General features: G+C 54.2%; 1 protein-coding gene across 2 annotated transcripts; it reads left to right on the top strand.

Moving 5' to 3' along the window:
- Positions 1–6,083: 6,083 nt before the first annotated feature.
- RPL38 (ribosomal protein L38) lies at positions 6,084–10,376 on the top strand. 2 transcript variants are annotated; one of them, XM_090061056.1, is made up of 5 exons: positions 6,084–6,190; positions 6,359–6,395; positions 6,679–6,739; positions 9,008–9,130; positions 10,286–10,376. In XM_090061056.1, the coding sequence occupies exons 1-5, from the start codon at positions 6,099–6,101 to the stop codon at positions 10,309–10,311; spliced, it is 339 nt and encodes a 112-aa protein (XP_089917182.1). In that variant the 5' UTR covers positions 6,084–6,098; the 3' UTR covers positions 10,312–10,376. The 2 variants fall into 2 exon arrangements, with proteins under 2 accessions (XP_089917182.1, XP_089917183.1); XM_090061057.1 differs by having other exon boundaries at positions 6,362–6,395.
- Positions 10,377–13,896: the final 3,520 nt, after the last annotated feature.

Here is a 13,896-nt window from a genome sequence, read left to right on the forward strand (position 1 = left end):
GGTCTGTGCAGAGCTCTAGGCGTGTGCACACATGTATATTCAGCAAGAGCATGTAGTGTGCAGGATGGCACGTCCCTGTGCTCCCCTGGCTGCACTTGTGTCTGCCTCTGCACGTGCAATGCGCGGCAACATACACATGTGCCCTGCAGCACATCTGGGCGTGCCCACTGTTGCGAGCGTATAGGTGTCAGCATTCACAGCACTGCATGTGCGTGTGCGCATGTGCCCGCGAAGGGGCTTGCACTGTGCTCGGAGGTGAACTCCTGTCCCTTCCCGTGTGTAGTGCTGTGCATGTGAGTCCTTTCACATGCGTGTGCGGGAGCAGCCCCAGCGTGCATCTCACTCCCAGGTCCTGCTCTCAGATGCTGTCCCCTGTCACTGGCTCCCTGTAGGACTGAACGGGCATTACCTTCCGGCCATCTCCATGCCCCGGGCTGGGAGCTGACATTGCAGGGGCGAGCCCTCATCTCCCCTGCTCTCAGACTGCTGCTTTCAGGGTCTGGGTCTTTTCCCCAGCAGTCGGGGGCTCTGTGGGGGGATGCAGCCATTCCTGTGGGCACTGCTGGACTTGCCGTCCCTGGCATGGTTGCGTGCAGTTGCTATAGACCCAGTGCTCCAGGGGCTCCTTCCCAATCCCGCATCCCCAAACCAGCTGAGCTCAGCCTGCCCTCCGCCCTCGCTCCCCACGAGCTGGCATTAGATCCCGGTTGCAATTACTGCGGGGTTTATTTATCTATTCCCAGGCTCTGTGGAGGTGGCCGGCACGCTCTTTTCTGAGAGGGGAAGCCATTCCCTTGCAAGAGAGAGAGCCCGTGTGTAATTACCCGATAAGCGAGGTTCTGCGGAGGTAATCGATCCGTGGGAACTGGAGCGCCGCTGCGGGCAGAGATGACGTTAAAGGAATTATCCTCTCTCCTCTGCCACCCACCCCATGCGCTGCAGGAGCTGGGACCCCAGGCCCAGGCCTGGGCAAGGCAAGAGGCCTCCAAGGATGTGGATGAGGCCACATCCTCCCAAAGCATCTGGGCCTCTTGCTCCGCAGCAGTGGAGCCTCTCCAGGGCTCGGCCCTGGTTAGAAGCCGGTGTCTGCACCGGGGCCCAGGCCCTGGGTAGCCCCCTCCAGCACATCCACTCTGCAAGGCTCCATGCAGCAATGACCCTGGCCCTGTATTTGTGGACAGGACTAAGACACAGCGGGGTTGAGGGAGACGATGCCTTGCGGACGGGTGCATGGGAGCACCTTTCCACGGGTGCCTATATTGTAACGGGTGTTTTTCCACTGGTGGGTTAAGGAGGTAATGAACAGTGACTAGAAGGTGTGCGTGTATATATATATATATGACCCTTATATAAATATAAAGACATATCTTTTTACAAAAAAAAAATTAAAAAAGCAAGAAAACCTTGGTTCTGCACTGCATCCCCTGAGCAGCCGGCGACTGTTACGTTCCTCGTTAACGGGGGTGAGATGAGGGTGGCAGTGCTGCAGACACCCAGGTGGGTCCCCTACAGCCCTCCTCATCCCCTCGGGCTCCTGCCTGGAGGCAGAAGTGCAGGGGCCTGGGCAGGGTCGGGTGGCGGCCAGGCGGAGGGGGACCAGGAGAACGAGCCTTGGCACCAGACGGACGCTGGCCTTGGCTGAAGCCAGCCTCCTCCCACCCCAAAGGGCTCGTCTTTGCCCCCCAGCTTGTGGGTGCAGCCAGGCAGGGCAAGGCTGGGCTGCTGCAGACCCTGCCAGGCTCAGCTCCACCCTCGCCATGTTGCAGCCCTCCCGGGTGCGAACCCCGCACCCAGCCCCATGGCCGAGCCGCCCCCAAAGCTGCATTTAAGGGACAGGCCTGTCTGCAAGGCTTTGCGCTGGCCCTCGTGATTTATGAAATGTAATTCTCCCCCTCCTCAGCCCTGCTTCCACTTCCCCTTAGGCCTGTCAGATGTTTATCTCCCTCTTTTTTTCCCCATCTTTAATCTGAGTCCTCCCTCTGGAGAGCCCGGGATGGGCGAGCTCGCAGTGCCGCGCGCTTGAAGGCCCTGACAGCTCCATCGATTTCCTCTCTCTGGCTGCGTCATGCACGATCCCTAGCAGCAGATAGCCGGGCCCCCTGGCCCTCGGGCAGCCGTGAATAGAGCTGAGATGCTCCGTCTCCTCCTTCTCCCCTGCGGGAAGACGGGCTCTGCAGCCGAACCGCCCTGCGCCCGCAGGAACGCAGGTTTCATTCATCTCCACAGGGCCACACGTGGGAAGGGGCTGGGGGTCCCGGTGGGGGCTCAGGCTGAGCCTGACTTGGGGAGCAAGGATGCTATCCAGTGTCTCGGAGCAGGTCAGGGGTGGGAACGGGCAGAGTCTAGGGCTTTGCAGGGGACTCCCGTCCCTCTAGCCCCGAGTGCTGGGGACAGTCTGTGCCGGGTGCCGCAGGCTCCTGGCCAGCTCGAGGCATCTCGCTGTTGCAGTGCCGTGGTCCCGGCCAAGGGGAGGTTGTGCTGCCAGGGTCCAATGTGCCTGCCCCTGCCCCTGCCCCTGCCCCAGCCCAGCCCAGGATACTTCAGTAGCTGGGTCCAGCATTTTGAGTGCTGCTGCCTGGGTTTGGGGGGAGGAAACTGGCTGCCTTGGCCTGGGCTCCCGTCTCACCTCTCCGCACATGCACGTACACCCCCCGCACTCACACACAGACGCACATACACCCCCCATGCACACACGTGCCCCTCTGCACTCACACACACATACTCGCATCCCCATGCATGCACACACCTCTCTGCACTCATATACACATACACGCACTCCCATGCAAACACACACCTCTCTGCACTTACATACACACACATACTCACACCCCCATGCACACACACACACCTGTCTGCACTCACATACACACACTCCCGTGTGCACACACACCCCTCTGTACTCCCATGCACAACCCCCCCTCCCTGCACGCACACTCACATATGCACACGAGATGCCATGCCTCCTGCTTCTCCTCTCCATCCACCCCACTCCCCTCAGAGCCAAGGGCACCTGCTCCGGCCTGGGCGCCTCTGGATTCGGACGTTCCCAGACACCGAATTGGAGAGAGGGAGCTCGCCCCAGCTCACTGCCATGCAAACCCCCTGTCCCCTTGCCCGGAGGAGGGTGCCACCTTTCAGAACAAGGCAGACGGCGCCAGCAAACACCCCCCGGCTGGCACCCCCTGACCCCGGACTCCCAGCCAAGCTGAGCCGGATCCACGACCCAATTCTGCGCCACTGCCTTTGGGAAATGGCCAGCTCCCCTCAAACGCCGGCTCTGCTGCAGTCCCCGCTTGCAGGTGACGGAGATGGGAACGCGGCCGCAGGAGGCAGGGAGCTGTCTGGGCTGGTGCTGTCGGCCCAGGGGGGCAGGTGCTAGCTTCTCCCAGGAGGACACCTGGGAGGAAAGGGAAGGACTTTGCAGGAGTTGTAGAAGCTGAGGCAAAAGCTCTCTCTTGTGGCCAAACATTTCCATTACAGCAGTAACGGGGACAGATTTATTTATTTTTTTTAATGGAAAATTTTTTCCTGTCCCAAGTCAAATCAATTCAAAATCCATGTGAATCATTCAAGAACCATGTGTGGCCCTGCTACTGGCAAGCATCCTCCACCCCCAGCCTGGGGCTTCAGATACATCCAAATCCTTCGGTGGGCATCCTGTGTGCAGGCCCCAGCCTGGAGGCTCGGGATTCAGATGCCCCCGAGTTTCGCCTGCCCTCAGCCGTACAGCCGCAGGAGCAAGCTCGGGAGGAGTCTCCCATTTCCATCGGGTCGGCGTATAGCCGAGATCCTCCCGCTGGAAGTCGGGGACAGATCTGCAGCACTTCTGGGGAGGACCTGGAAAGGATGGCCTGGAGGGGAGCGAGGCTGAGCGCACACCTTCTGCAACCCATAGGGAGGCTGAGGAAAAGTCTGCTTATTTTTGCAGCAGTGAGATAAAGGAGAGCACACAGGTAAGGCAGGAACCCTAACAGAGGGTTGGCCCCCCGCCCTTATTTCCTCCCCCTGGGCTCTCCCTCCCTGCTCCAGCCTTTTAAATTGTCCGGTGTCTGCACCAGGGCCCCCTGCTCAGTGTTTGTACGGTGCCTAGCACAACACAGACGTATCCCCAGGTGCCCCCAGGCACCACCAGTTTATTATTTAGTAACAGCCTATTGGCAACTATAACTATAAACAATCTGTTCCAATGTATTGACCTGTTGTTAAAACTGACACACTTTGTTCTTCATATGTCCCTGCCATCCACAAGTTGAGCCCCTTCCCAGCCCCTGTGGGAAGTATCATCACCCCATTGTACAGACAGAAACACTGAGGCAGAGAAGAAGGGTGCTTTGAGCTGCTTCCAGTGATGCAAGCAGTGACTGAGGAATGGCTTTGAGCCAGGAGAGAGGTAGTTAGTTGTATTTGTCTGCTGTCAAACAGCAGGCAAGTTAGATTTGCATCATACACTCAATCAGAGGTGTATAGGGTAAGCTTTTGTAAGCAGAGAGCATAGCAAAACCCTCCACTTAGGAAACTTTATGCTACGCGGCTCTGATGCCCTTAGCCTATAAGGTGCAAATCTACCCTGGCTTCCAACCAGGACTTTCCAACCTTGTGTGGGTCTTTCCTCGCTGTGTCTCAGCACTGGGACACATTGACAGGCGCTGTGCAAGCCAGCAAGTGTGACACAACGTTCCTGGAGAGCAGAAATAACCTCACCCCTCAATAGGGTTGCCAACTTGGTTTGAGTCTATTCCGGGAGGTTTCATCCCATGACATAATGACATTAATTAGCCATTGGGTGCGTCTACATGAGACACTAATGGAGCAGTAGCCTAATAACACGGTGCAGCAGTGTGCAGGGTGAAACCCATGCTAATAAGCTACTGTGCCAGTATTAGGCTACTGTGCAGTTAGTGTCCGTAAAACCCCATGGGCCAGCAGCACCGGTTACTGTGCATTGGTTATGCAAGTACTAAGCTTCATGCGCCTTAACTATGGCAGAAAGGTTCTTTGGGTAGATGCGATCTCTTCTATTAGACCCACTAAATAGTTGGGGAAATTGTTCTTTGCAAGCTTTCAGGCACAAACGCTCTTCTTCAGCCATAGAGAGAGTCTGCTGGTGTTTGTGGGCTCTCCTAGTTACCACCTATAACTATGGCGTGTTAACGACAGTGTAGACGCGCCCATTACATGAGTATTTTAAAAGCCCACTGGACAGCGGTACAAATCAGTTTCAACACTGAAGATTTATTTTAATGAATGCCCTAGCATAGATCTCCCTGGTGACTCTCAGCCGCCTCCTGGAGATTCAGCTCTCACTCCTGGAGACTCCAGGGTTGGCAACTCTACCCCTAAAGGGGCCTGGGGCGCAGGGCAGCACCAGCAAAACCAGCCTCAAGGGCAACAGCAATGCCACCCCTGCCCGGCTGGGGCGGGCTCCCACTTTCTTTATCATTGGGAACTGCCATGCTCATCACCAGGGATCCTGGTTTTCTCTGATAAAAAAATCTCCAATCTTCGATTTAAAAAAAATAACCCCAAATCTACCTATTTCCATGATTAAAAATGAAACACCATTACGTATATATAGAGGATATATATATATAGAGAGAGGAATATAGAGATATCTATATAGATGTAACTATATGTTTATATATATCTACATACCTATATCTACAATGTAACTCTATATATAGCTATATACATATCTATATAGATAGATATATTTATAGGTATCTACATAACTATACAGATATAACTACGGACATCTATATTTACAGATATAGATCTATAAAGAGGAGGTTAGATGAGCATCTGACTGGGGCCATCTGAATCCAGCACTCTTTCCTGCCTGTGAATCCCTTCCGACCCTAACATCTATGAATCGATAAATATAGAGCTATATTAGGGGGGGTTCACTTTTATCATGGAAAGATGTGCATTTGAGGCTACGTTTTTTAAACCGAAAATTGGGGCTGTTTTTAATCAAACAAGCCCAGCACCCCCAACCCCCTCCACCTCCCGCCTAGGACCCGCCACTGCGCAAGCGCAGGGCTGAGAACGCCTTCCCACGCTAGGTGTCCGTAGCGACCGCCGGCGGGTTAAGTGCCCGGATGCGGAAGTACGTGCCCTCTTCTGCCATCTACGCTGCGGCTGCTCGTGTGAGTGCCGGCGGGAGCACGGGGCGTATCCACCGGCATCCTCGGTGGGGATGAGCCGTGGAGCTGGAGGAGGGGGCGGAGGACGTGGGGCGGGCGGCGGAGAGCCGGGCGGGAGCCCTATGGAGCGGCGGCTGGAAGCGGGAGGAGAGTTCGGGGGCTCGAAATACGCTCCCCCCTCCCCTGGTGACGCCATCTTGGTTTCTCTTCCCCAGCAGGTCACAGCCGCCCGGAGCCCGGCCCGTCACTATGGTAACTAGTTGGGGGGCTGGTGGGGGGAGTCATGGGGTGCGCAGTGTGGGGACCACTTCCGGGTCAGGGGGTGCTGGGGTCCTGTCTGGGCATCTAGGGCCATAGAGACGTGGGAGCTGCAGGGGCACGTGGGTAACAGGTGTGGAAAGCAGCCTTTCGATGGGGGGTCCTGGGCTGTAGGGTGGCCAGGAGTGAAGGGCAGTCGCTGTCGTGGGGGGGAGGAGTGGGGCTCTTTTGCCTTGAGGAAGAACAGGTCCCGAACGCTTTTCTCCTTTGCTTTCAGCCTCGAAAAATTGAAGAGATCAAAGACTTCCTGCTGACAGCCAGGAGGAAAGACGCCAAGTGTGAGTGATGCTGCAGCTCTTGAGAGGACTTGCCCCAGCAGAGGCTGCAGAGAACAAGTGCATTCCCCTGCCACCCTTGTGGGTTGGCCCCCAAGGGTGCTGGCTTCAGTGTCTGGCAGGAGCCCCAGCTTTCAGGGTTTGGCATGAATGGTGCTGCTCTGCCCACATACAACTGCGTGGTTGCACCCACGTGTGCAGTGCTCGCCGGGACTGCTGCACATACACCAGCAGGAGTTGTATGGAGCATCCCATTGGCTGACAAATAGCTCTGTCCTGGTCCCAGCGGGGGAACCCAACCCTGATTTTGGGTGTGAGTATGGTTCTGTGCTGCCAGCCCCATGTAAATGAGCTCTGGGGCATTTCTGGTGTGAGTGTGTGGGGCAATAGCGCATATAGTGAAGAGAGGCTGTTCCCTTATGCTCCACGTAGTGATTTCGCAGCGGGTCAGTTGTAAGCTCGACTGCTCGGCTTTGTCAGCAAGCTGAGAGTGTGAGTCGAGCCCACTGCTTGCGGCGGTCTGGCTCGGATATGGCTCTCCAGGCTAACCCAAATGCTTGTTTGAAGGAAAGCCAGAGGGCTGCGAGCTCTTTGCCGAGGACACGTGTAGCCTTTAGGATGTGCACTCTTAAAAACGGAGTTGCTTTTATCATGTTGTTCACTTGCAGGAATCAATGTCAACAGCGCGGTGTGATTGCTGCTGCTTTCTGGTTTGGGGTTGGGTGGATAGCGAAGGATAAAAGTAATTCACAAATGTGGCTTTACCTTCCATCGAAGCTTTAAGTGTTGCAGGCAGGGTTTGGGTTTTTTAACTGCTAACTGGATTGCACTTTGTCTGAATTTTGCTGTCTTAAGTGCCACCTGTAGCTGTAAGACGATTGTAATTGGAGAAAATTTACATTTCTCCTCATCTTACGTGTGTCCAGTGCTGTGAGTGTTGTGCATCTTGGCATAGTCAGAGGAGAGAAGTATCTTAATAGGAAGATGAAGTGTGTTTGTACCACCACTGGTGCTGGGCAGGGGGTGGGCATAGTACTTGAAATGCCTTCAAAGCTGACAGTATCTTTTGGGGAAAAAAGCACATCTTTGCTTTCAGCCCATTCTGAGTTTTCTGAAGCTCCACCAGACAGCTGAATGGCTTGGACCATCCAGGCTCCCAGGCAGGAAGCTGAGATCTGCCGTGGTCTGAAGGAGTAATCTAGCTAAGCTGGTCGCAGTGTAGATTTAAAGCATCCCCCGTGTCCTTGCAGGGCTCCAGGGGCCGCATGTAAAACATGCTTAAAGCTCTAGCACTATTATTGATGTGCAGGGGAGCTCGTAACAGTAAATACGCCTTCCCAACCCAGTTGTTGTCCTCCACTGGGATTTGTGGCATCATAAATTGCGGCTATTTGTTAGTGTAAGTTTGGCGTTGAAGAGAAAATTGCCTGAAATATATGGCTGTTGTTTCAGTGCAAGCCTCTTGCGGATAAGCCCAGCGAGTGGCTTTGGCTGCAGCCTTTGCTATCCGCAGGTGTCTTTGTGGTGCAGTGGGGTAGGGTCATAAGGGTGAGATGAGGCTTAAATTCTGATCTGCCCTAGTACATAGATCATAGAAATTAAGGGCTGCAAGGGACCTCAAAAGATCATCAAGTCCAACCCCTCTGCTCTGGACAGGAATACTGTTGAATTCAGATGATCTCAGCAAGGTGTCTGTCCAGTCTCTGAAGACTTCCAGGGTTGGAGACTCTTGTCACCGCCTTGGGAAGTCTAGTCCAGATTCTGGTCACTCTTACTGTAACAAAGTTCTGCCATCCAACATGAACCATCTTCTAGCAGTTTATGGCCATTGCTCCTTGTCCTCCCCTGGGGCGCCCTAGTGAGCAGTTTTTCTCCCAGCTCCCGATACTCACCGCTTACATACAGTATTACTGTATGTAATTACACCCCTTACATACTTTGTATTACTTACAGACAACCACCAAGTCCTCCCTCAGTCTTGTCTTCCCCAGGCTGAACAATCCCAGATCCCTTCGTAATCTTTCTTTATAAAGTTTGTCCTCCAGGCCCTTAATCAGTCTTGTGGCCCTTCTCTGTACCCTTTCAAGGTTCTCCAAGTCTCTTCTGAAGTGTGGCGCCCAGAACTGGTCACAGTAGTCCAGTACTGGTATTGCTGGGGTATCACTTCCTTGCCCCTGAATGATGGGGAAGGGAGGCCTGGTTAAAGGCTGCCTCGGAGTATGTGCGCGTGTTACCCCAGTGATGAAAAACCTCAATTTCTTCCCACTGCAGCCGTCAAGATCAAGAAGAATAAGGACAATGTGAAGTTCAAGGTGCGTTGCAGCCGGTACCTGTACACCCTGGTTATCACAGACAAAGAGAAGGCTGAGAAGCTCAAGCAGTCCCTGCCCCCAGGTAACTAAGGCTGAGGGAGTACCATACTCTTTAAGAGAAGAATGTGGGAAGGAGTTTGCTCTGTGGCAGCTGAATCAAGGGTGTCTTTCAGTGAGGCTCTGGAGGACTTTGCTGGGGCTGGGGAGAATACGGCTTGAAGCTCTCCGTGATCAATGCTAGCACCTTCCTGGGCTGATGAAGTTGCCCAGGAGCATGGGTGGGCTGTCAGGCAGTGTTAGTGTGGAGCTTGTAATGGGTGGCTTCTTAGTCACTCCCCTGCTCTTATGCATCCATAGGTTGTGAGCATTCAAAGCACTCCCAGTCATGAAGTGTTCCCTGCCACAGCCTGTTGTCGTAGCTGCTTACTGCTACATCATCCAGTATCCCTGACACCTTGTGAACCTGCTGCTCCAGCCCATCTTCCTGGAAAGTTCTCCAGGGCAAAGAGCTATGGGTCTACAGTTAGCCAAAGAGCAATGCTGTTGGGGGTGTCCTTGTCACGGTATCGTAGAAAAGCAGGTCTGGCAGGGCAGGGCACTGAAGAGACTATTTTGTCTGGGTCCTTGCTTGGGGCAGGAGCAGCCAGCCTCAAACTGATCTTGAAGACCTGGGACCCTGTGTGCGGCTAGAAGCAGTGCACTGAGCTGCAACCTTGCCCAGTAGGGAGCAGCAGCAGCCTCCCCTTCCCTCTTGGTAGGAAGGAGGTCTCAAAATGATGGAGGAGGATCTGAGGAGGAGCATGATTTCCTTCTTGACCCAGCCTGTGCCCTGCCCTGAGATGTTGCTTAGCAGTGGAGCTGTAGAGAGCATTGAAATACCCTTGGCTTGACAACAGAATCAGCACTGAGTGTCACAGGCCTGGGGCTGCACATTGGGCAGGGGGTGGTACATAGACCTGTCTCTTATGGCCAGGGAACAGAGATGGATGTACAGTGCCCTGGAGCCAGTACTGCTGCATTGAATGCTATTTGTGGGTGTGCGGCTGCAGTCTTTGTGACCCTGGAATCTTGAGAAGATGGAGAAACCCACTCCCGTCCTCACTCTGGACTGCTAATAGCCTCAGCAGCCTGCCTCCAGGGTGCAGGGTACTGTTCCTTTCGCAGCCAGCCAGGCAGCAGTAATGAGAGCTGAATTTGTCCCTTGAGCGTCTCACCCTTTCCCTCTCCCCCTCTGCAGGTCTGGCTGTGAAGGAGCTGAAGTGAACTGGATGCGCCCGGCCTTTTCATATGTGTTAATTAAAAAAAAAAAAAAAAAAAAGCAAACTCTTCTTGCATGTCAGGCTGGTCTTTCTTGCCAGATGCCTGAACGATAGCTATACTCCTGTCCTCTACCCTGCTACCAATGGCATGGCACATTATGGCTCCCTGGAGTCTTCCTGGCCTGTGGTTCTGCAAAGTGGCAGCAGCAGTGGAAGAGCTGGTATTGCAGGGCTGCTGACCCAAGAGGCATGGGTCAGACTGGCGTGGCCCCTCTGTCCAGTCAGATGACGTTCTGATCTGCTGCCATGTGTCTTGGGACTTGCTGTTCAGTAGAGCGGTGGTCTCCAAAGTGGCGTGCGCAAGACGATCCATTGGGCTGTGGAAAGAAAATATTAGAACTTCTATTTATATAGTGGGGGTGCGTGCTCAAAAATTTTTTACTGATAGGGGTGCACGATCAAAAACATTTAGACACCACTGCAGTAGAGCATCCTAGTGGGCCTAGCTTCTGCATCCCACCTGGCAGGTGTGGTGGAAACAAATAGGAATGGGGAAGGTAGTTGAGCTACTGACTTGGGTTCTGCTAGGACTAGTTACGCTCCCTCCTAGTCAGATTGCACCTTTACTAGCCACAGGCTCTGCACGCCTGTGTGGAGGGGAGGGAAGCGTGACTGCCCAGGCCCCTACTATAGATCAGTGGGAAGTATGTGGCAGGCCGATGTTTGGCCTGGCCATGCAGCAGTAGGGTCCCAGTCTGCAAGCTGGGTGCTGCTGCAGCACTGCTTCAGTAGTCCCAGTTGTCTCACCCATTTGGAGGCTAACTGCTCCTTAGAAAGCAGCATATAAAGGACCTACAGCTCCATGAAACTTGAGCCAAGGTCCTTCTGCATCACAGGTAACATTCTGCCTTAACACGGCACTAAGCACAGGGACAAAGCCTGCAGACCCACTTACCCTGTACCTAGCTCTGTCTTAGAGCTGCAATCCTGCTTTTGGTGGTGAGAGGTGGATCTGAACAGGAGAAGCATCTGGGCACAGTCCTGCCCACCTGCCTCATGCAGACAGGCAATCTCTCAACATCCCTGTACAGCTGATGGCATGGCCAAGTAATGGAAGTGTCTGGGACTCGGAAGCAGGACACCAGCAAGAGCAAAGTGAGCAGGGATTTTCAGGGTCACAACTCAGCAAGGTGCCTCCAGTCCCCTGCTAAGCAAAGTTTAGAAGAAGAAAGCAGATATGCTAGCAAGGTCTGTGTTGAGGGGCTTTTAAACAAAGGTCCTGTAAGTAGTAGCACCTGCCCTGGGCTGAGCCCCACCTGTCATGGAGGGAGTACAAACATGTCCATGTTCAGCCAGCAAAGCCTCTTCATCTGTGCTGGTCTGGTTCCAGGCAAACAGGCAACAGAGCCCAGTCAAGTAGCTCTGCTGCCCTGGAGAGTCCCCTGCAGCAGTGAAGTAGCTGTGCCATGCTGGTACTAGGTTTGGTCAAGCCACCGAACCTCGTGTAATGTGATCTACAGGTCAGCTTTGAGCTTCTCATCTCCCACCCACATGTTGCCTTGCAGCAAGGAGGATTGCAGGGTGCTTATCACAGCCAGTGCTGCAGCTGCTGGGGCTTGGACATCGTTCCTGACATGGAATCAGCTGGGCATCGATTGGCAGCACTGGGCAAACCCTGTGTGCAGCACACAAGCGTACATGGCAGTAATGCACATAATAGCACACAACTGGGGCAGGTAACGGAGAGCTGTGCTTTCCTCTTAACAGCCCTGCTTCAAGAGTTGGCTGCATCCATATCTGCAGAGGCCTGGCTATATCCTTCCCTACTCAGCACATAATTAACCAACATGGGCTGGTTTGAGAGGCCCTAAACAGGTGTTTTTCAAAGAGCAGTAAGCGAGCACAAGAGGCATGCATGCACTTGCTAGGGGCAGGAGGGGCAGAGCTCTGCCATTAGACCTTTCTGTCCTGCTTGGCTGTTCACTAAGTACAGAAGCTGCATCTAGATGATTGGCACAAATTGAGCGCAGATCTCAGGCTGTCCCAAGCTTCTGCTCAACCTCTGCGCTAAATCTGTACGCAAGTAAAAGTCTTCTGAAAGCTTTCCTCTGTAAAGGCCGGGAGCATTCCCAAGGAGGGCAGGGATGGAATCGTTCTTTTCCTGGAAGATTTTTGTAGTGGAACAATTGCAAACCACCCCAACTCCACAACCGGTGGCCTTTCCCCGGCTTGGATATGGATGCAGCTCCCTGCGTCTCCAGCTGGAGGGCTGGGTATTAATCATGTGTGCTTGAAAGGGGAGCTATAAAGAAGCAACTCCATGAGGGAGACCAGTATTTCATGGAGGATTTACAGTGACACTAAACCACTAGAGAAGCGTCCGTCTGGTGAGCCCCTGAGAAATGATGCATGGGACATCGTTATAGTCGCTATGCAAATGCAATGCGCTGTTTGAAATAGCCCAGCCCAGGGGATGCTGCTCATCAGGGTCCCTCAATGAACCATCTCGTTAGACCGCACTGGGGGAGCAGGGGCCCTTCGGCTGGGCTGGCGCTGGCCTGCCTTCCACTGGCAGCTTTGAAGGATGGTGTTGTGGCACCGCTGATTCATTACATCAGCCCCGAGGCCATGACATCATGCGGTAAAAGCTAGGAATTTACGGGCTCTGTTAGGCAGTGGCGCAGGAAGCAATAAAAGCTGTGCAAGGCTCCGTGGTCCCCTGTGATTCATAGAGGAGGGGAAGGGGAAAGAGTTATGGGGCTGGGTTGGTTTCTTGGGAGCCGTTACAGGGTCATTCCTGCCTGGGGGTTCTGGAGATCTCGGCCTCGCTCTGCAAACCTGCTGTGGGCCCAAGAGCATCAACTCTTCCTTAAGCCCCGGCTCCTCTCCGTGGGGCTAGGTCCCTTCCAGGATGAGGGACAGGCGGCCGCCCATGGGGGCAGCACCTTGGCATGGTCAGCAGCAGGCGGTGGTGCGGCTGTCTTAAGCGGTGCCCTGGGGTCTTCTTACCCGGGTGAGTGTCAGGTTGCAGGAAGAGGTTGAGATGTGACCCTATCGGTCAACAAACTGGAATCGAGTGCGTGCTCAGCAGGGAGACCCGCGCACAGCTGGGATGTGGAGATGCAGTGGGGATCCCTGGCTATCCCACACTCTCTCAGTCCTATGGTGCGTAGAGGGGGGATGTTGCTTTTTTTCCACCCAGCTCCAGCCTCAGCTTTGGAGGAGCAGGTGATGCCTGGGGTGAAGCAGAGACAGTCTCTTCTAGCTCAAAGGCCTCCTGCAAAGCCATCCTACCTTGTGCCAAGCATGCAGCAGATGAGGGTCTCTCCCCTTAAATCTGCCCCTCTGACATGCATGCCCCAAATGTTGCTTGTCGTCCTTGAGCTGAACCAAAAACGTGTCCTCGCCCAGTTCACTCCTCTCCCCTTGCTTCAAGGCTTGGTGCTCTAGCCACGGGGACTCTAGTCTGCAGCACCTTTTGGCCTGGTATCTGGAGCCAGTCTTTATCCTTTGGGCATGGTGTTACCTGGGGGACCAAGCCTCCAGCCAAGCTGTTGGCAATAAGCCATAAGCCTGCAGCAAAGCACGT

The sequence above is a fragment of the Crocodylus siamensis genome, chromosome 8, assembly GCF_052110815.1.
Source record: "Crocodylus siamensis isolate JL-2025a chromosome 8, ASM5211081v1, whole genome shotgun sequence".
In the NCBI taxonomy this organism is placed as follows: Eukaryota; Metazoa; Chordata; order Crocodylia; family Crocodylidae; genus Crocodylus; species Crocodylus siamensis.

Excerpts from the sequence above, each read along its gene's own strand:
- RPL38 (XM_090061056.1), top strand. The coding sequence starts at position 6,099 with ATGCGGAAGTACGTGCCCTCTTCTGCCATCTACGCTGCGGCTGCTCGT. Across the intron at positions 6,396-6,678 it reads GAGCCCGGCCCGTCACTATG|CCTCGAAAAATTGAAGAGAT; the intron begins GTAACTAGTTGG and ends CTTTGCTTTCAG. Across the intron at positions 9,131-10,285 it reads CAAGCAGTCCCTGCCCCCAG|GTCTGGCTGTGAAGGAGCTG; the intron begins GTAACTAAGGCT and ends CCCCCTCTGCAG.